Below are 21,717 nucleotides of genomic sequence, written 5' to 3'. Positions count from 1 at the left end.
GATCCCTTTCCAATTAGACTTCTCCCTCCTGAACATCCCCCGTTAATACGGTGTCGTTTTTCTTTGAGGGAGTTCTGTTTTTTCCAAGTACTGATACATCTCTTCCATAACTTTAAAAATAAAATTCTTTAACCTTTTGGGAATCTAAAAGATTTCTTTACAAGTGTCACTTCCTATTCCACTATTAACAATTTTGAAACTATTCTTCTTTAATAAATCACTAACATTGGGTATCTTTACATCCAATAGAGGATAATAAAAGTCACAAACTTCTTGTAAATAAGACATTGTAAATTTATTCACAATTACACAATTTACAGTGACCATTACGCAGCATTTGAATATTCTTCTGATATATCTGATGTGCTAGATAGTAATGTTAACCCAGGATCCGAGTAACCGCTTTCACATATTGTGGTGGTGCAGGTGTAGTGGGGTGGGCATTGGTGGGAGTGCAGGGGGAGGCTGACCTGCAGGGGCAGCTGGGGGTGAGTGGGCAACCAACGCTGGGAGACGATACAAGTTGGCCGCCCACGGGCAGCCCCCGGGGTGTTGCGAGCCCCTGCACGTCCACATTAGCACCTGACCCGCTGGGGGCAGCCGCCCAAATTGTACCTTACGAGGCAGCAATCACGGAGTGACGGCAGGATGACTGACCCCGCACCCGCACCACTCCTGCAGCTGATGTTGTTGCTTCACACTGTTAAACCAGAGGTATGCCTACACTTTAGCCTTTATTACAAAGCAATACACAGAGCAGGTATACATTAACTAAACACATTCAATTACATAAAATCAGGTATAGTCTAATTTCTTTAACACTTTTTTAATAGGTTATAACTACACGGGGAGAGGATTGTGACGATAGAAGGGATCAGAACAGAAGATAAATTCTTCTAGAAGAATTTTCCTTCTGTCTGAATTGGCTACCAGTTTAGGCTTGGTCTCTACGAGTCTGAGGTAGCAGGAGGCTCGGGACCTGGGGGGGTCCTTTCGCCCCCTACTTCCTAGGAAGAGAATAGGGCACTGGAAGTTGGAGGGAAGCAGGCAGAGAAGTAATAGGGATGGGAGTGGGGGATAGTTGGGGGGAAATGCTCCCTGGAGACTATTTGGGACTGAAGCGCAGCTAAACCAATCTGGTGTTCTAGGCGCACTACACAAGCCTCTAACATAAAACACAAGCTGGTGTTATGCCCTGGGGGCAGACTAAACAAGGGATTTGTACAGGCAAAGTAGAGGGACCACAGCGGTAGCCACCTAACTAAGGTGTGTGGTAAATGATGCTGATGTGGTTGAGGGTAACCATAGAAGGCCTCATAACCACAATCCAGTATTACCACAGCAATCATTTTGCAGGATGGCTGGCAGCATAGGAGGGGCCACGGGCTCCAGGGAGCAAGGGAAGCCCCGCCCCCTCCTCCCAGCCACCAACTAGACTGACAACAGTGACTCACGGCACCAACCCTGCCACACCACCACCATCAGGTGCCATCCAACTCCTCTGGCCAAACTCATATAATTGGTGCGTTAAAACTCACCGCTACGCCTATGCTCTCAGCCTAGGGACAATAATATTGGCACTTTCAACAAACTTTTTTTCCCCACAAAGTTGTTCAGGCATCCTCATTCTACACACGAATAAACTTTATAGAAAAAAAAAATTGAAAAAAAAAATTAACAATCTTCCACATACCTGCATTCAATGATGTACATTATTTCTCCAATCGGTAACACCTACACTCATCACAGCAAAGGCCTTCTTTACTGCTGTTCCAACAATGCACAGCTGGCCAACACAGCGTGCAAAAATTGTGAGAAGCAGTGCGAGCATTACCCATAGTAAGATCTCCAAAACTTAGCAATGCACGAGTATGGTTACCTTCAGCTATGGCGCTCACACTGCTGCTCATATGGGGGAGGGGGGAGGAGGAAGGTGGTCAAGCGCACCCTCTCCAATGTGCCAGCACCTCTCGCCTTCTTCTGCCAGCCAACACAACAGAGACCAAAATTAAAAGTGACAAACATCACCACCTAGATGACTTGCACAAGACTGATGTCATATCCTCCTGACATGAACTAAGGAAAACCGGGCGATAACATTACTTCCTCTTAGAAATGAGAGGTTGAGAAGTGAGAGGTGCCAGCAGGTTAAACACAAGTTAAAAGTATACGTAAAGCTTCTGAAAATTATTTGGTAGTGGAACTGATCAGTAACTCAGTTATTATAGCACAATTTGGTGGGTTTCAACACATCCACGACTACAAATAATTGTCACCAGTCTACTTAGATGCACTTATTACTTAATAAATTAAAAAAGTACAAAATAAATTCAATCTAATTGAGATTTCTTCCACATAGTTAGATTCACAAAAGCAGATCTCTGGTGTTGACACAAGTAAAATAAATAGATATAAACTCATCAAATGGCCATTTCTACAACAAACTGATAGGGGTGGCAGCATTGAGTCAAAACCTCATCCTGTCCCCTCTGACATAACTTATATAGGCTCATTTATAACATAATATACAGTATATATATATTATTATATTATATTATATATATTTATAAAATTAGCAAAAAATATGGACACCAAAAGCATGAGACAGAAGAACTTTTTTTTTATTTTGTGAAATAATTCTAAAATAAGTTTCTTTTAATTTTGCACAACTGACAGTACTCTCCTAACTTTGAGGGTCTTGGGCAGTTGCTAAACTTGGTGAGCGGGAAGGGGGGAGACAGGGTACATATGGGAGATCCAAGTGGGCCTTGGAAGAGGATTAAAGGGATAAAGTAGCCCACTTAACAGGCTTTTTTTTTGTGGTCCATGGGGGCAAGATGACAGGAGTTCTTGTGGCGAATTGTGGCGGTGCTGTAGAAAATACTACAGCAGACCATTTCAAGGGGCTAAGGGCAGGTTGCCTGACGACCATACATCACATGCTAAGTAGTCTACATTTGGAACAATTTTGTCTTATGTTATAGGTATCCCAGTATAGCTTTCAAATAAAAATATAAAAGGAATAACAATCTCTACAATTATAATTACAATAAGTTTCCTCTAAAGCAACGATTTCAGTCAGGAAGTATCAGTGTAAGGGGGCTTGACCATGGAGTACTGTGAAGCAGTCAGTACTCCCTGGTTAAGAAAGTTAGAGAAAGATTTTGTGATCTATTCCCAATACCTAACCTCAATCAATGGCTTTTTTAAGCCATCAGTGGAGAACTATTAGGTAAAAGTGGTAGTAAAAAATGGGAGCATCAGAAGAAAATAAATATCATCATCTTATGGACTGGGAACACCATACCATTAATGTGCGTACAATCTTATTGTAGCATTCATTAAAATAAAAAACTAAGGACTGAACAGAAAAACTGGTTTAAGAAGTTTTTTGTGCCACGCATAAAGCACAGGTGAAGCTTGAATGACTAGGGGGGGAAGTGCCAGGGGAGTGACAACCCTCCACTGAGGAGACTAGACGGGGAAGGTTAAACCATCCTCCCAGTGCTACCACCCCAAACCACCCAGCCCTCCTGTTTGACTCGCTCAAATGGAGCGATTCTGTTGCCGCCCACTGTACCCACACATACTGGCCATCACAATAACTCATATTGTCGTAGATGCATCCTTTGTATGATGTCCCGGCAGTCGTTGAACACTCGTCGGATGTTTTCGGTATCGACGGCGCATGTAAAATGAGGGTAGCAGTAGTGCTTTCCATCACCACTAGCTGTGCTTATCCTCTGCAATGAAAGGAAAAGGATGCATTGTTACACAAGTAAGCTTACTGGACTGGCAAAATATAGGTATAATTCCCCTCTGCAGGTATGAAAGTGGCAACATTTAAATATCACTTGTGTTTTCATAAAGTATTTTCTATCAAGTGCATTAACACCAAAAGTAAAGACAGAAACCACTAAACTATTCATGTCAAATGATCACTATCCATCTTTATGGCTTGGAACATCTACCTCAATATGCATGTTTACATAAGAGACATAGCTATCATAAGGTATGTAAATTTCTATACCATCCTTACTTAATGAAAGATTTGAATGGCAGCAATAATGACAAGGAGCTGCTTTTTGATGGATATAGAAAAAGATATGCTTTCTTCGTAACATACATATACACAGCATAAGTAAAGAACATCCTGTCAAAACACACGACACAATCACAAAGCAAATAATATCTAAGTGATAGTTTCATTCATGACTTCATATCAAATCATGTTAAGTAACGGACATATGAATATATTGATTAAAAGAAAATATGACACTCCCTCTACAGTACTTTAAAAAAAATCGAAAGCAAAAGCAATTCAAATCAATCAAATAGTAATAATTCATTTGCACATATACACTATAGTATTTGGGGAATGACTGTAATCACAAATAGAAGATCACTGGCAAAACGTGTAACTCTCCTGAGTAAAAAGGGAAGGAGATTTTAATGTACAAAACGTTAGTGCTATCATCTTGAACTAGGAGAAAATTTCAACTGGGTTCATAAGCACACAGATGCAGAAAGTCATCTGGAATTAAGAGAAAGTTTCAACAACTTATAAAGTACTTTTTATAATCAACTCTACAGACAGGAAGGATTCATCTAGGCTCCGTCAATGCACGTGTCTTTTTTAAATCATTGTACTTTTCAAGATAAACTCTACAGAAAGGGAGGATATCTCTAAAACAAGAAAAATAGTTCTCATTATTATAACTAAAATTAACAACTTCAAGTACAGAGGCATAGAAAATATTACATAAAAAAACCTTTCCAAATGGCATTACTAAAATTGAATTTATCACATAGAGACTTCTCTCTTTTCTTGAGCCAAATTCTCCTTTCAACACTATTTCATGCATAACATCCGCAAGTAATTTCTAACGGAATGAAAAGTTATGATTAATCCAAAAATCTAAACAAATCCTACAGCAATTAAAAGATAACGATGATGTTAAAAATGAACTGTTGTTACTAACAATCATAGCAGTTAGAATCATCATGAACTAGTTAACCAATAACTCAATACTTAATTCCAAATTAGGAAGACTAATTATATTTACAATCATCAGCAAGACGCCCTTTAATTATTTACTATGGTCCCCTTTTTTGTTTTGTTTCATTTGTTGATGTCAACTACCCCCAAAAATTGGGGGAAGTGCCTTGGTATATGTATGTATGTATGTATGCCCTAAAAGTTATTTGCCCTACATTGTTGGACAACTAATATTACTTCTCAAAAAATTAATTTGTATGATACATTTCCTATAACATGTAATGAAAAACTTGCATTAAAATCTCAAAATACAGAAGAAAATAAGTTTGGAAAAGATCATAGGGTTTGAAAATAGTATTCTGTACTTTTACAACTCTTGCCAATCAAGACTTACTAGAAATTCGTCCCTGATGAAGTACTTTGCGCGAACCACCTCCGGATCTTCCCCAGGTTCAACATTAGCATCCATTGGGGTCTGATACCGGGCAAAATCAGGAAAATAATCTTCTAGTTTGCTCTTTCCTGCCTTGATTTTTTCAGCGAGGAGATCTTGTTTGTTCAAAAACAAGATAACACTTATTGTGCGTAACCACCTGTCAGAAGATGTCGATATTAGCTGCGAACTTACGATAGGCAAAATATAGGAATACCGGACCGCCGACACAAGATAATTCTATTTCAATGTATGCTAAGTAAAACCTTATGAAGAGGTTTCCTAAATACTATTAGTCAGGGTGAAATAATACATAAACAAAATTGTACATAATATACACGATATGCAAAATATAGGCCGGACTGCCGACACTAAATAATTCAATTTCAATGTATGCTAAGAGGTTTCCTAAATATAATTACAGTCAGGGTGAAATAATACATAAACAAAATTGTACAGAATATACTGGATTTAGAATTAATAGCAACAATAATTACAAATTTGAAAAATAATGCAAAATCTCCAGAATAATGGCCAACTTAAAACTAAATTATATTCTTATATTCCTTACCTTTAATGTGCTGTTTATGAAACTAAAGTAATATAATGTTATTTGTAGTTTACAGTTACTTCTCAGTAAAAATAAAAGTACAATCTTCTTTAATCTATGACTACTACTGGATATAATTCTTAAGGAAATAATTTGACACATCTGTCAAACATTGCACATCATTTCATACTCCTAAAAGCAGATTATTATAGATTCCTGTATTTTACTTCATTTAACCCTTTTACCCCCAGGCTATTTGGAACTTTCCAACCCTTAACCCCCAGGGGTTATTTTTTTTCAAGCACATTTTGCAGTATATTCTTTTTTAAATTGCTCTAACAGCCTTAATTTTCGTCATAGAGAGGTCAAGTTGGTCTCATTCTCTTGGAAAATGCCTGAAGTTTCTCAAAAAATTATCAAAAATATGCAAAAATGAAAAATTTAAATAGCAGTTTTTTGCAAGGACGTACCGGTACGTCCATGGGGGTTAAGGGATGAGTTTTGTGAAACATACCAGTACGTCCTTTGGGGGTAAAAGAGTTACCAGTTACACTAATCTTTAATCTTGGCAAGTGCCTCTCATACACATCCTATCACCTTAATGTCTTATGATGGAAAACCTACAATAAAACACCTATTCTGCTGTCATAATAAGTCGACTTACTAACCAGCTTTCCATTACTTCACTCCTACGTCATAGAGAAATCATAAGTAAAAAAGCTAATCACTAGCTGAACGCGCACCAACATTAAAGATATTAAAAGCTAAAGCTAACGGCATCACCGTAAATGTAATGTCACTCCAAAAGGACCTTCAATATAATTGGTGTATACAGGTTGAAAGTTGAAATTAGTTTCAACTTCTAGATCGCATTTCTTAGTCAAAATGAAGAAGAGTAAAACTAAGATTATTGTGCTAGAAACCTAACAACTATTCATGTTGTAAATACCTTGAACACAAAATTACTGGTGGTAATTAGTAAGGGAGGGAACTGATATGTGCCGAACAAGGATAGTCAATGGGATACTTACGGAAAATATTAAGTACCCATGATATAAAAAATTTCAGTACTACTGTTATTAAAAGCTATTGAAAAAAAGTATTTAAACTTATGTATATACACAATTAAAATGTTATTTTCCTTAGTAAAATAAATTTTTGAATATACTTACCCGATGATCATATAGCTGTCAGCTCTGCTGCCCGACAGAAAAACCTACGGGCGGAATACGCCAGCGATTGCTATACAGGTGGGGGTGTACATCAACAGCGCCATCTGTCAAGTAGGTACTCAAGTACTCGATGTCAACAAAGAACCAATTTTCTCCTCTGTCCACTGGGTCTCTATTGGGGAGGATGGGTGGGTCCTTTAATTTATGATCATCGGGTAAGTATATTCAAAAATTTATTTTACTAAGGAAAATAACATTTTTCAAAATTAAACTTACCCGATGATCATATAGCTGATTCACACCCAGGGGGGTGGGTAGAGACCAGCATTACATGTTGACATTATATGAGCTAAGTATTCCGTATTTCATTTTAGCAGTTATTCAAAATAACAAACATAAAATAAATAAGTACCTGGTAAGGAAGTCGACTTGAACAATTACTCTGCCTTTTTAAGTACGTCTTCCTTACTGAGCCTCGCGATCCTCATAGGATGCTGAGCGACTCCTAGGAGCTGAAGTATGAAGGGTTGCAACCCATACTAAAGGTCCTCATCAAAACCTCTAATCTAGGCGCTTCTCAAGAAATGACTTTGACCACCCGCCAAATCAAGTAGGATGCGAAAGGCTTCTTAGCCTTCCGGACAACCCAAAACAATAATAAAACATTTCAAGAGACAGATTAAAAAGGTTATGGAATTAGGGAATTGTAGTGGTGGAGCCCTCACCACTACTGCACTCGTTGCTATGAATGGTCCCAGAGTGTAGCAGTTCTCGTAAAGAGACTGGACATTCTTAAGATAAAAGACGCGAACACTGATTTGCTTTTCCAATAGGTTGCGTCGAATATACTTTGCAGAGATCTATTTTGTTTAAAGGCCACGGAAGTTGCGACAGCTCTAACTTCGTGTGTCCTTACCTTCAGCAAAGCTTGGTCTTCCTCATTCAGATGGGAATGAGCTTCTCGTATTAACAGTCTGATAAAATAGGATAAAGAATTCTCTGACAAAGGCAAAGATGGATTCTTAACTGAACACCATAAAGCTCAGACGGGCCTCGTAAAGGTTTTTAAATAGAACTTAAGAGCTCTTACAGGACATAATACTCTTTCTAGTTCATTTCAAACCATGCGATAAGTTTGGAATATCGAACGATATCGGTCAAGGCCGAGAAGGCAGCTCGTGTTTGGCTAGAAAACCAAGTTGTAGAACATGTAGCCGTTTCGGATGAGAATCCGATGTTCTTGCTGAAGGCATGAATCTCACTGACTCTTTTAGCTGTGGTTAAGCATATCAGGAAAAGAGTCTTAAAGGTGAGATCTTTCAGGGAGGCTGATTGAAGCGGTTCGAACCTGTCTGACATAAGGAATCTTAGTACCACGTCTAAATTCCAACCAGGTGTAACCAAACGACGCTCCTTCGTGGTCTCAAAAGACTTAAGGAGGTCTTGTAGATCTTTATTGTTGGAAAGATCTAAGCCTCTGTGACGGAAGACTGATGCCAACATGCTTCTGTAACCCTTGATAGTGGGAGCTGAAAGAGATCGTTCTTTCCTCAGATATAAGAGAAAGTCAGCTATTTGAGTTACAGAGGTACTGGTCGAGGATACGGATACTGACTTGCACCAGTTTCGGAAGATTTCCCACTTCGATTGGTAGATTCTAAGGGTGGATGTTCTCCTTGCTCTAGCAAACGCTCTGGTTGCCTCCTTCGAAAAGCCTCTAGCTCTCGAGAGTCTTTCGATAAACTGAAGGCAGTCAGACGAAGAGCGTGGAGGCCTTGGTGTACCTTCTTTACGCGTGGCTGACGTAGAAGGTCCACCCTTAGGGGAAGTGTTCTGGGAACGTCTACTAGCCATCGAAGTACCTCGGTGAGTTATTCTCTCGCGGGCCAGAGGGAAGCAACTAGCGTCAACCTTGTCCCTTCGTGAGAGGCGAACTTCTGCAGTACCTTGTTGACAATCTTGAACGGAGGGAATGCATATAGATCTAGATGTGACCAATCTAGTAGAAAGGCATCTATATGAACTACTGCTGGGTCCGGGATAGGTGAGCAAACTATTGGGAGCCTCTTGGTCATCGAGGTTGCGAAGAGATCTATGGTTGGCTGGCCCCAGGTGGCCCAAAGTCTCTTGCATACATCCTTGTGGAGGGTCCAATCTGTTGGAATTATTTGTCCCTTCCTACTGAGACAATCTGCTATGACATTCAAGTTGCCTTGGATGAACCTCGTTACTAGTGAAAAGTCTAGACCTGTTGACCAGGTGAGGAGGTCCCTTGCGATCTCGTACCATGTCAGAGAGTAGGTCCCTCCTTGCTTGGAGATGTACGTCAAAGCCGGGTGTTGTCCGAGTTCACCTCCACCACTTTGCCTTGAAGGAGAGACCTGAAGCTTTCCAGGTCAGACGTACTGCCAGTAGCTTCTTGCAGTTGAAATGCATTGTCCTTTGACTCGAGTTCCAAATCCCGAGCATTCCCTACCGCCTAATGTCGCACCCCAGCCTACGTCCGATGCGTCCGAGAAGAGAACGTGGTTGGGAGTCTGAACAGACAGTGGAAGACCCTTTCTAAGGTTGATAAAGTCCTTTCATCAAGTCAGACCAGACTTTAACTTTCCGGAAACCGGGATCGAGACCGCTTCTAGCGTCTTGTCCTTTTTCCAGTGAAAAGCTAGATGATACAGAAGAGGACGGAGGTGTAGTCTTCCAAGTGACACAAAAGAACCACGGATGACAGTGTCCTTACCAGACTCATCCACAGCCTGACAGGGCAGCGTTCCTTCTTCAGCATCTTCTGGATGGATAGCAGGGCTGGGGGTTGATCGTCTAGTTCAGCAACGTCCTCATCAGAGGGTTCCTTATCCGAAACTGATGAGGAAATGGCAACGGAGTGGGCAACGTCTGACTCGCTGAATCCAGTCGCACTGGTGGATGCGTGACGGAGCCGGACGCAATATCATGGTACTGCTGCACAGTCTGTGAACTGTCAACCATGGGGACGCGAGGAAGTACAGCGTCAACCCGAAACTGTCTAGACTGTCTGGGTTGTGCAGTCAACACCCTACCGGGTTGCTGAGGTTGACACACTGCGTCACAACAAGTCACCTCTGCTGGTTGTTGAACGTCTTCCTAGTGACACACTTCAACAACCACCTCCGAGCGTCGCTTAACGTCAACGTGCGACTGGCAACCCACACTGGGTCGCATCGGTGGAGGAACCACCTCAACTGGCGGACGCGAGTAGGATACCTCAGTGTCAACAGGGCGCACAACCAACCGGTAGGAAGGTTGTTGGCTAGAAGGTTCTTCTCCGTAAAAAGTCCTCTATCAAGGACACAAGCTTGGACTGCATGTCTTGCAGCAAAGCCCATTAGGGTCTACGGGAGCAGGTGTGGCAACAGACGGGGTTAGCGACTGAAGCGGAACCATTTACCATCCCTGGAAGCCTTGTTATGCTTTAATTAAAGTCCATAGGAGGCTAAGCAGCTTAAGGCTCCTCTCCAAATGACAGAGTCCTCAAAGGAATATCAGTAGGAGGGAGAACAGCACTTTCTCATCTACAGGAACCTTGTCCGAGAAAAGCTAGGTTATCTCAGTGAGGGTCTCACTGGTGCATAAGCAGCAGACCAGAAGGCAACGTTATGTAACTGCTTGACAGTCTGTGAACTGTCAAAAACTGAACTGTCAACCACAACAGGTGCGTGAGGACATACAGCACTGGTGCATTAGCAGCAGACCAGAAGGCAACGTTATGTAACTGCCTGACAGTCTGTGAACTGTCAAAAAAACTGAACTGTCAACCACAACAGGTGCGTGAGGACATACAGCACTGGTGCATTAGTAGCAGACCAGAAGGCAACGTCATGTAACTGCTTGACAGTCTGAGAGCTGGCAACAACCAAAGCGGAGTGGTGGTGCATGGTGGGGACTGCCGTGGGTTGCGGAGACTGACGCATCGCGTCAAAACACGGCAGCTTGACTCCACCTTCCCACTGCTGATGCGGTAGCTCACGCATGTCAACGGAGGGTGCCGCACGTCGGCTAACGTCAACATGCGTCTGGCAGGGTCGACTGCGCATCGGTGGTGGAGCTCTCCGCAGCCGGAGTGTGGGAGCAGGCAGCCTCAGCGTGAGCTGGGCGCACAACCGTGGAAGGTTGTAGGCTAACGGGAGCAGTGTCAACCTTCTCCGCACGAAACTCCTGCATAACCGCAGCTAACTGAGTCTGCATAGACTGCAGTAAAGACCACTTAGGGTCTACAAAAGCGGCAACAGACGGAGCTACTGTCCGTTGTGACTGAGGGTCTAAAACAGCGGGTGTGGCAACAGACGGAGTTACTGCCTGTTGCGGTACCACCTTGCCTCTCTTGGGAGGTGTGCAGTCGTCGGATGACTGCAGCGAGTCCGAACTGACCCAGTGGCTACACCTGGGCCGTTGGACTTGCGCGGAAGGGACCGACTTGCACTTAAAAAGCTGCGAGATGTGGTCCATGGTTTCTTACGAGAAACCTCTTCCGCAGACGAGGAATAAATGGGCTCTCTCGACTTGGTGTGGGTGGGGCGATCTTGGGTAGATACGCCCGAAACCACGGAGGGAAAAACGTCTGTTCGTTGATCAAGGCCTGAGGAACCCATAAGTCGTTCGACATTACTTCTCCCCTGGGCTTGGGAGCTTGTAAGAGGTCCCGGACTAGGTGAACGACTGGCACGAACAGACGAACCCTCGGACGCAACACTGAAACACTTTGCGCATATCACTTTATCACTTTGATTTTCTGTTTTGCACTTATTTCACTGAAATCGAAACTTTTACTGATTTCTACCTGAAACACGCAATCCTATCCTTCATTAAAAGGTAGTAATTGCGAAAACAGTCGTATAATGCAACAAAAAACATATATAAAGATAAAGAATTCAGTGGCTGGGAAAGAGACTAAACACTAGATCAAATAAACTACGTTTACAATCTCTCACCGCACATAGCCTGGGAACAAGAATAAAACCCTAGAAACGTTTTACCTTCTTCCCCTACAGCGACTAGGGAGGAGAGTAAAAAACGAGAACAACGTTACCCGCTTGAACGAAACGTTTATTCTCCTCTCTCTCCCTCCGTCTCTATCTCTCTCTCTCTTTCTCTCTTGATTTCGCACCTGAGAGAAGAGCCCAATTATATATCGTTAAAAAATGTTATTTGCTAAAGGAAAAAACTGAAAGGTTTTCCAAATAAAAAGTTCCTTTAATTTAGAATTTAAACCATTTAAGCTAAGAAAGAATGAACGAAACGCCAGAATCGGTTTACTCTTACTGCAAAGTGAAACCGTGATACACACTCTCTCTATCCTAACGATAGAGCGCATGTTGAACGTTCTGAACGTCAACAACTGCGTAGACTAAAAAACTAAACGTTAGTTCATCTTTGAAAACAGTACGAGACTATCAAAGAAATTCTTTCATAAAACATTAAAATTTAAAAAGTATTAAATTCTTTAAAGGTTAAATACGATATAACGGGCTCAATGTTAATTAACTTCGGTTCCAAGTTAGGACCGCCTACTATCAGGAAAGGTCGCATATAAACAAACATAAAAATTTATTTATATATGTTAATAATAAATGGAAAGTTAATCGAAGAGGCCTATAAAGGCGGAGAGATATAAAATATATAGATCTATAACGTGTTAAGCAAAATTACCAAAAACCTAAACACACTTCCGTCTAAGGGAAGGGTCGGCCATTTAAAAGTGAAAGAGAGTCCATGCTCTCTTCGTCACCATAATTAAATCTATCCAAAACGAGTTCAAGTTTTGAAATGAAGATAAAACCCCTGCATAGCGAAAGCTCAAAACTGGAATAGTGTACTTCACCAAATCGTTGTGAAAACAAATCCAGTTAGTAACAGCGTATTTAGTAGGTCTTGCCAGTGGCACGACAGAGAGAAAATTGGTTCTTTGTTGACATCGAGTACTTGAGTACCTACTTGACAGATGGCGCTGTTGATGTACACCCCCACCTGTATAGCGATCGCTGGCGTATTCCGCCCGTAGGTTTTTCTGTCGGGCAGCAGAGCTGACAGCTATATGATCATCGGGTAAGTTTAATATTGAAAAATGATAAACATCACTTGTAAATTCTAAAGACACATGTAAGTCTCAAAATGTTTGGTGAATCATGTTAAAATACATCCTTGAACTTGTGGTTTTATGCCATTTAATATATTCAAGCACTGTACTTTTGACATCCATCAAATTCAATCAAATGAAATCAAGGGGGACGAACATCGTCAGAATGAGTTTCGTCTTTAGAGGATATACACGATTATATAACGCGATTAATCGGCTCGAGGCATCTTACCTATTATTCCATATACTTTTAAAGAGATCTAGTGACTCTCGTAGCCGGTTTTGACTGGGGTCTTCCCTTAGGACCATGTTATAAGATGAGCAGGCAGTCACAAATATGATGGCTGTTACGTCATTGAAGCATTGAATCCATTTTCGCCTCTCATCTCTCTGGCCACCCACATCAAACATGCTGTAGGGATAAAAACTTGTTAAAGAGGGACAGAAGTATTCACATTTGGAAAGAGAGGAACAATTTAGTGATGTCGCATAGCAAGGTTAAATTTTATCTTTTATAAGGGTCATACTGTTTGATCATTACAAGATGACAAGGAGTAAAAATTTACCTAGTCAAAAAAAGCAGTAATTATGGAAGCAGCAGGAGAAAGAGGACCAAGAAATCATGGAAATACAATTTTGTAAATGCAAAGTACTGACATTAAAAAAATGTCCTCTTCATTATATAACTGTCAATGTAACCTGTCCAGGTTGAATATCCAGCAAAAACACACATTGTGTTTCAAATAATAAGCTAAGTAGACACCTTCCACACCATATTACCCATTTTGACCAAACCTGTCCACACGATAGGGCAGTACGTGCGAACACAAGAAAAAGAAGGACTTGCCACTTTTGTCCACTGGAGGACGAACAGAATGCCTGGTCTTGTGGGGAGGGGAGCATGGGATCTATGCTTATTGCAGAAGGGGGGCGCAAGGCAAAAAGTTTAAGAACCACTGTTCTAGAGCCTTTAAATATACGGTCCCAAGACTATACGATAAGCTCGTACTAGATATTCGAAAGACTGAAGATATTAAGGCTTTCAAGAGGAGAATGCTTTGGAACGAACAAGATAAATTGACAGTGGAGGTCCTGTAGAGAGTAGGGTTACCCTGCTGTAAATGGGCAGAAAAGCATCCCTTAAAGTAAAGTAAATTGGAGCGACCACAGTCCGTTGCTGACCGTGTTCGAGTGGGACAGGTAGCATCGTGTGAACAATACTAGCGTTGTGTTTGGACATTGACCGGTCCCTATCATGTGGAAGGGGCTTTAGACTTCAATTGTCTTTGCCCATATGCCTCCATTGAAACACTTATTTCATTGCTACTGTTCCCATTCCTCTTTGGAATTCCATAACATACAACCTTATGCAGATTATAAAAACAAACTCTGCTCATTAAAATCAGTCATATCATAATAAGTAAAGGGACTTCTAAAAATAACTCAATTGTAGAACACTAACATTCCAAGTACAAGCCTTGAAAGTTAGAAAAATATATCCAACCATTTTGCTGGAAGCAACTAAGATGCATCAAAACAAAATATGTTGATTACTAGTTATACTGCATTTGTGTGACTAATAAGCCAAGTAATCTCCAGTATACAGCCATGTTGGTTAACTAGAATCTGATATCAATTACTATGGGCCTTGCATGGCACACGGAAAATTTGACTCCGTCATTGCATAAATTAGTTTATATTCCTGAAATTACTGTTACTTTGCAAGCTTCTCTGTAACCCACTGCACTGCCACAAATGCTTGATTCAATAATGACGTACTGTACATCATTTTTTCCCGAACACAGCAAGCAGGTTAACTCTATACTTCTCACATATTGACAAGATCAAACATAGCATAACTATAGATTTGTCAATACAATACGTGACCTCATTGCTATGCATACGATAACATGTTTGAACATTTTTGCAGTGTTAATCGTTTAAGATTTTCATTGAAATCAACAATTCAGGATTAAATAAATACAACCCCATTTATGAATTATTCAGTAAGAGGTCAAACTTTCAAGAATAATTGCCAATAGTTTTTGCATGTGAAATACAGATAAAATCTCTTCATCATTATTACTATATGTAAAACAGCACTGAATGATGAATAGAATGTCTTTTCTTGTTGTTGGGTGACCCACAGTCCCTTCTTGTTGCCCATGTTCGAGTGAGACAGGTAACACCACTTGGACAACACTACTGTTCTGTGCGAGGACTTTGCCCAGTAGCAGGCACTGACCGACGGACACTGACTGACTTATTGTGTTATCAGGGCTTTAAACCTTAAATGTTTTTCCCCACTTATTTCATTGCAGAGGTAATCACAATTCTCTTTGGAGTTCCATAATATACAACCTTATTCAAATTATAAAATTTACTTGGCTCAATACAATCAGTCATATGATAACTAATGTGACTTCCAAAAAAATTTCCATGCGTAGTACTAATATTCAAGTACACGCCTTGAAAGTTAATCAATGAAAAAATCCATCTACCTTTGACAGATCTTCACGATGATAAGGCTGCAGAACTCAACATGAATGTAATGGACTCCTCAAAGTTTTTTACAGTCGACAATGCTACAACCAGTGTCTATTAACAACTTCAAAAGGATTTTTAAAAAGAAGATGGGCAAGTCTTGACTCTTGAGGATACTGAAATGGAAAGCTCACAACTCATAGCCACAGAATGGTGGTCATGTTGTATGAAAACGTCGTTAACCAAATGGACCAGCATTGAGGATCTAATAGATCATTATTGTAGTCATTTAAAAGATTCTGCGACTTGAAAGACAAAAATGGAATATGATCACCCTTTGGAGCGGTGCATTAAAGTGACTAGACGTATCACGGATGCCATATTATGTCTGCAGCAGACATACGAAACAATGAAAAGGCAGACAAAAGTTACCCATCTCAAATGTTTTATGCCAATACACAAAATAGTCTACTGGTGGAGAAACCATAAAATACCCAGTAACATCAACGTTGTCACCTGCCAACCCACCAAACTTTTTCCTCTTCCAACATAGTTACATCTGCTATTGAAATCCCCAACGCCTTCAGTGGCTCCTCAACTTTTACCTAATGACATCTGGAAGACACTCGCGCCCTTTCATTAAATGATTAGATAGTGCTGGCATGCCTACATCATTAGCCCATCATTTCATAAGTGTAGGCATCCAAAGAACATTGATTATCATCTAAGAACCACAGACAAGAAGAAAAGAGGAATCGGTAAGCAACCGAATAGCCTGTAGTTACAGAGTACCAAAGTAGCCTGTAGTTACTAATTTAAAAAAACAGCGATACCCACTGTCATACCACTGCATTACTGTGTTTATAATTTGTATTACCTGCAACATGTACAGTACATGCTGTGCATTATACTGTACACATTTGTACATACACATACAATACAATATGTACTGCACACACATTATTTGGTACCTGTGACCATACTAGTGTACTGTAAATGTACATTATTACATAGCATACTGTACAATATACAGAAAGTACATACTATACAGTACTGTACTAGTGTGGTAGGCAACTCCACTACCGTTTACTGTACACTTTTTTTTTCTTTTTTGAATTTATAAGGGGCATATTGTACAATATCATCCATATAGCAACGTGGATAAGGAGGGTCAACAGTATAATTACGATACAAAATATGACCGGTAAATTGCAAAACAGAACTTTACAGGTACCTATATGAAATGCTACAACTATCTTAAAACATAAAAGTATGGCTCAAAAAACCCTACCACTGTTTAAACACCATTCAAGACAAGATTTTACAAGCGCACACGAACACAATACTTACTGGAAATTGACTTTGTCTACTTGAAATCTGGTTTCGAATATGCCTAAGGTGAGGACTCGACATCGTAGTATATCTTGCTCGGTTGGAGTGTAATCTGGTTGCCTCACTATGTGGACACGGTCAAGGAAACTGGAAAATAAAAAGAAACAAAATAAGAATGATGTATCAAAATTTATTGTCACTAACCAGGTTAATATCTCATAAGCCATACACTAGTCCATTGCAGGACAAAGGGCTCTGACACGTCCTTCCACTTACGTCAGTTTATGGGCTTTCTAAGCCAGTCTATACCCCAAAATTTTGTGAATGTCGTAGAGGCTGTGTAGAGAGTGCAAGTGGTGTTGTAGCTAGAGATTTTAGGCTTCTGGGAATGTAAATACTGTACACCCAATTGGACTTCTATAACATCATAATACCAACTATTTTCAGTCAACTTACAAACATTCGGAGAAACAAACACAAATTCAACTGAAAATAACAAAGATAAGATTAAAAAATACTGTAATAAAGGGATTTTAGACGAAGGAAAAATATATTTCTGGCCGAGGGACCTGCGTCGCCCCGTGAAATTCTCCTTATAGCACCATTTCTAAGGTATAAATACTGCTAAATATACCAGAGAAAAAAGTTCCACGGAATGCCAGGAATATACCCAGCTCGCTCACCCTTATAGGGTGTCGGTATAGCAACTGGGGCGTGTTAAAACCACTTTCAGAGGTCCCTTACCAATTACTCTTCTCCTTCCTCAACATCCCCCGTTACTACGAGGTGCCGTTCTACATGACTTTTGTTGCTAGAAATCATAGGGATTGGATTTAAGTTAGGGACTTATAAAACTGCTTCTTGAAACCAATTAAATTTTTAATTGAAGACCTGTAATGTCTATTTTCAGCCACACTCAAGAACTAGAAAATAAAGTTTCCCTTAAATAGCTCCAAACAGCACATTTTCTTCTAAAAACATATTTTTAATATTGGAATCCTCAAAATTTGAAAGTGTTCAGTAGTCAAACACAAGTGTTTCTTTGATGATAAATGTACAGTAATTTATAATCAAAATACAGTACTTATTTTCCAACACTTAGGTTTCTTGGTCCAGGACTACAAAATCATAACATCCCAATTTAATGACTACATAATCATTAGATCTACATTTAACAACTACAGAATCATTGTATCCAAGTTTAACGACCACAAGACCAATACTGAATATCCAAATTTAAGGACTACAAAATCATTACATCCAAATCAAGTCTTCACACAAAAACCTACACCTTTTGAGGTAGAACGAAATACCTTGTGCCAAGATCTGAAGCTGAAAGAACATTTTAAATTACGACACAAATTAATGATTGTGCAAGTACAGTAATAATTTTTTTCTTTGCTAAAAAAATCAAAGCTGATACACTCCCAAGAACAATTATTTTTATGGTTCTTACCATTTCTGCATAAGCTCTAACAATATGCACATTGTCGCATTCAAAACCTAAACAATTAGCCAGAGAATGTCTCTCACTCGATGTGATTTCCTACCGTTTATTTAGTCATTTTTGCAGGGGTCAAATTCTACATCGATATTGGCTGATGATGATAATGCAAAAGATGAGAGAGCATTCAATTTACACCAGAAGTTTCATATTTGAGAGAGGAATCCACAACTAAAGAGATGGAAACGATTAATGAAGTGAATAAATACTTAATCAAAATTAAATCCAGGGAATGAAAGTGAAACTTTAAAACAAATCCAGGAAATAAATAGATTCAGTAAATGACAACTTAAACACCAACCAAGAACAGGACGAATAAAGAGACATAACTGCAGGAAATGCCAAAGTACAGCAAATGAAAATAAATGCAGTAAATGATGGAAGCGGACAAACAACAGCAACTAACCACTACTGAGTCACATGTAACCAACCAAGGCCACAGCCATCCATTAGTTAAACAAGTGTACCTGATGAATACCAAAAATAGATACAGGTGCTGAACTAAAAATACAGTAAAGACCTCAAAACCACCTGTACATATCTCTTCATTTATGTATATAGTATTATGAATGCATATAAATATGGGGGTGTGTTTAAAGATTGCTCATGAATGGCAGAGGCAAGGGGGAAGACCATACACAAGAGACATAATTTCAAGTGAATATTTTTATGTACAGTACTTCGTAAAATTGATCTATCTATTTATCTACCAAAGGCACTTCCAACAATTCTGGGGAGTGGGGTAGCCAAATAAAAGAGAACTAAAGAGGACTTTTCTCTCTTTGCTCCTCCCAGCCTGACGAGGGATCCAGCCGTTAGGTTGGTACTGCTAGGGTGCCACAGCCCACCCTCACCCGTTATCCACTGAAAATGAAGCTTCGTATGCTGAATTCTCTACAGCTACTACCTTTAGATCACGTGTTGACAAGATCAGTGACTGTTTTACATGCAGCTTTATCAAGTTTATCTTGCTAACCACAGCGTTACCTGCTACAATGTACAGATATCAGACCTATCTCTATTATCATTATTATCATTAGTCTTATTATTCCTTGCTAAGCTACAACCCTAGTTGGAAAAGCAGGATGCTCTAAACGCAAGGGCCCCAACAGGGAAAATAGCCCAGTGAGGAAAGGAACAAGGAAAAAATAAAATATTTTAAGAACAATAACATTAAAAATATTACCTATATAAACTATAAAAACTTTAACAAAACAAGAGGAAGAGAAATTAGAGATAAAACAGTGTGCCCAAGTGTCCAGGAATTAAAGAAGCCAACTCTACTTCCAGACTCCATTTGAAATAAATACCGCCTACGATGCTGACATCCCACCAGCCAGTAGGATAAAAATCTTGCATAATCAAACTTGGGTACAAGGAAGTACAAAATCGACTTCTTATTCCCAACGTACGAGATAAACTTTTTGACAAAATGTGTACATAACAACATTGGGAATATACTGAAATGCAATATAAAGAGAGTTTTTTTTTCTTTTACTCTTCCAGGCCATTATGTATCGATACACCATGGGAAGGAGAGATAAATACATTATATTATCATTATTGTTATTATTATTATTATTATTAAATGCTAAGCTACAACCCTAGTTGGAAAAGCATGCTGCTATAAGCCCAGGGGGCCCAACAGGGAAAATAGCCCAGTGAGGAAAGGAAATAAGGAAAAATAAAATATTTTAAGAAGAGTAACATCAAAATAAATATTTTCTATATAAATTATAAAAACTAACAAAACAAGAGGAAGAGAAACTAGATAGAACAGTGTGCCCTCAAGCAAGAGAACTCTAACCCAAGACAGTGGAAGACCAGGGTACAAAGGCTATGGCACTACCCAAGACTAGAGAACAATGGTTTGGTTTTGGAGTGTCCTTCTCCTAGAAGAGCTGCTTACCATAGCTGAAGAGTCTCTTCTACCCCAAATATTTTTACTTGAATCGCAAGCAAATACAATAAGGCCTCTTGTCTCTCCAGGGAAAATGGGGGTATTGAAGAAAATATTATAATAAACAGTAGCAGTTTGATAGGAATCAACTATTCTCCTTTTCCAGGTATCTAAACTTCCAGCCACAACACAGCTGAGTGACCACCAGACCCACAAATAGCTCTTAAGGTTAAAAGAGACCAATGGGTTTAGAGAGAGAGAGAGAGAGAGAGAGAGAGAGAGAGAGAGAGAGAGAGAGAGAGAGAGAGAGAGAGAGAGAGAGAATATTTAAAAATTACTACTCTAACCAAAGCATGTTCCATAAGCACAACATCCAATTATTTTACTATTATTATCAGCCAAACCTATGGTTGGGTTCCTGAAATTCAAATAAGTAAAATAAATCCAATATTTTATTATTATTAGCCAAACTTATGGCTGAGTTCCTAAATAAAATAAGTAAAATAAATTCTATATTTCTTTTACTGTTAGCCAAACTCATGGCTGAGTTACTGATATTCAAATAAGTAAAATAAATCATATTTTTCTATTATTATTAGTCAAACTTATGACCGAGTTCTTAAGTAAAATAAATCATAGACAAAATTAAACAAAATGAAAACTGAACCAGTGGTCTGTACAGCATTTATATTCCTACCAAAACTAGAGCTTTCAAAGGTGAAAAAGGTCCAGTCATTCAAAGAATGCTCCCATGTAAACAATATTCAATACTTGTCTGACATAACCTACATCCCACTAAATGCATGCCAAACTAAATCCACTCTTCAGCGTTTCAAAAGTAAAGCAATTGAAATAATAAATATAAATATCATTAGTCAAAACACAGACACATATGAAATATGTATAAATGTCTATAATAAAAAACAATGACTAAATTATCAACACAGATGTTAATAGTCAAAACACCAATACTTATAAATGTGTTACTAATTAAGAATATTAACACCAACACTAATGTTACTAAATGAGAATATAAACACAAACACTTATAAATGTGTTACTAAATGAGAATATTAACATCAACAATTATAAATGTGTTACTAAATAACACCAACACTTATAAATGTGTTACTAAATGAGAATATTGACAGCAACAATTACAAATGTGTTACTAAATAACACCAACACTTATACATGTGTTACTAAATGAGAATATTAACACCAATACTTG

The 21,717-nt window shown here is 39.3% G+C and overlaps 1 protein-coding gene across 1 annotated transcript; it reads right to left on the bottom strand.

Moving 5' to 3' along the window:
- Window positions 1-269: 269 nt before the first annotated feature.
- On the bottom strand, window positions 270-17,324 carry LOC137648776 (guanine nucleotide-binding protein G(s) subunit alpha-like). Its single transcript, XM_068381913.1, has 4 exons — window positions 17,101-17,324; window positions 13,499-13,678; window positions 5,394-5,592; window positions 270-3,743 (listed from the first exon to the last, which is right to left on the bottom strand). Exons 1-4 carry the CDS (start codon window positions 17,307-17,309, stop codon window positions 3,597-3,599), a joined length of 735 nt encoding a protein of 244 aa, XP_068238014.1. The 5' UTR covers window positions 17,310-17,324; the 3' UTR covers window positions 270-3,596.
- Between the last annotated feature and the right edge of the window lie 4,393 nt (window positions 17,325-21,717).

Source organism: Palaemon carinicauda, chromosome 10 (assembly GCF_036898095.1).
Source record: "Palaemon carinicauda isolate YSFRI2023 chromosome 10, ASM3689809v2, whole genome shotgun sequence".
Taxonomy (NCBI): domain Eukaryota; kingdom Metazoa; phylum Arthropoda; class Malacostraca; order Decapoda; family Palaemonidae; genus Palaemon; species Palaemon carinicauda.
The sequence above is the reverse complement of the archived record's forward strand: the minus strand, read 5'-3'. Positions and strand labels throughout refer to the sequence as shown.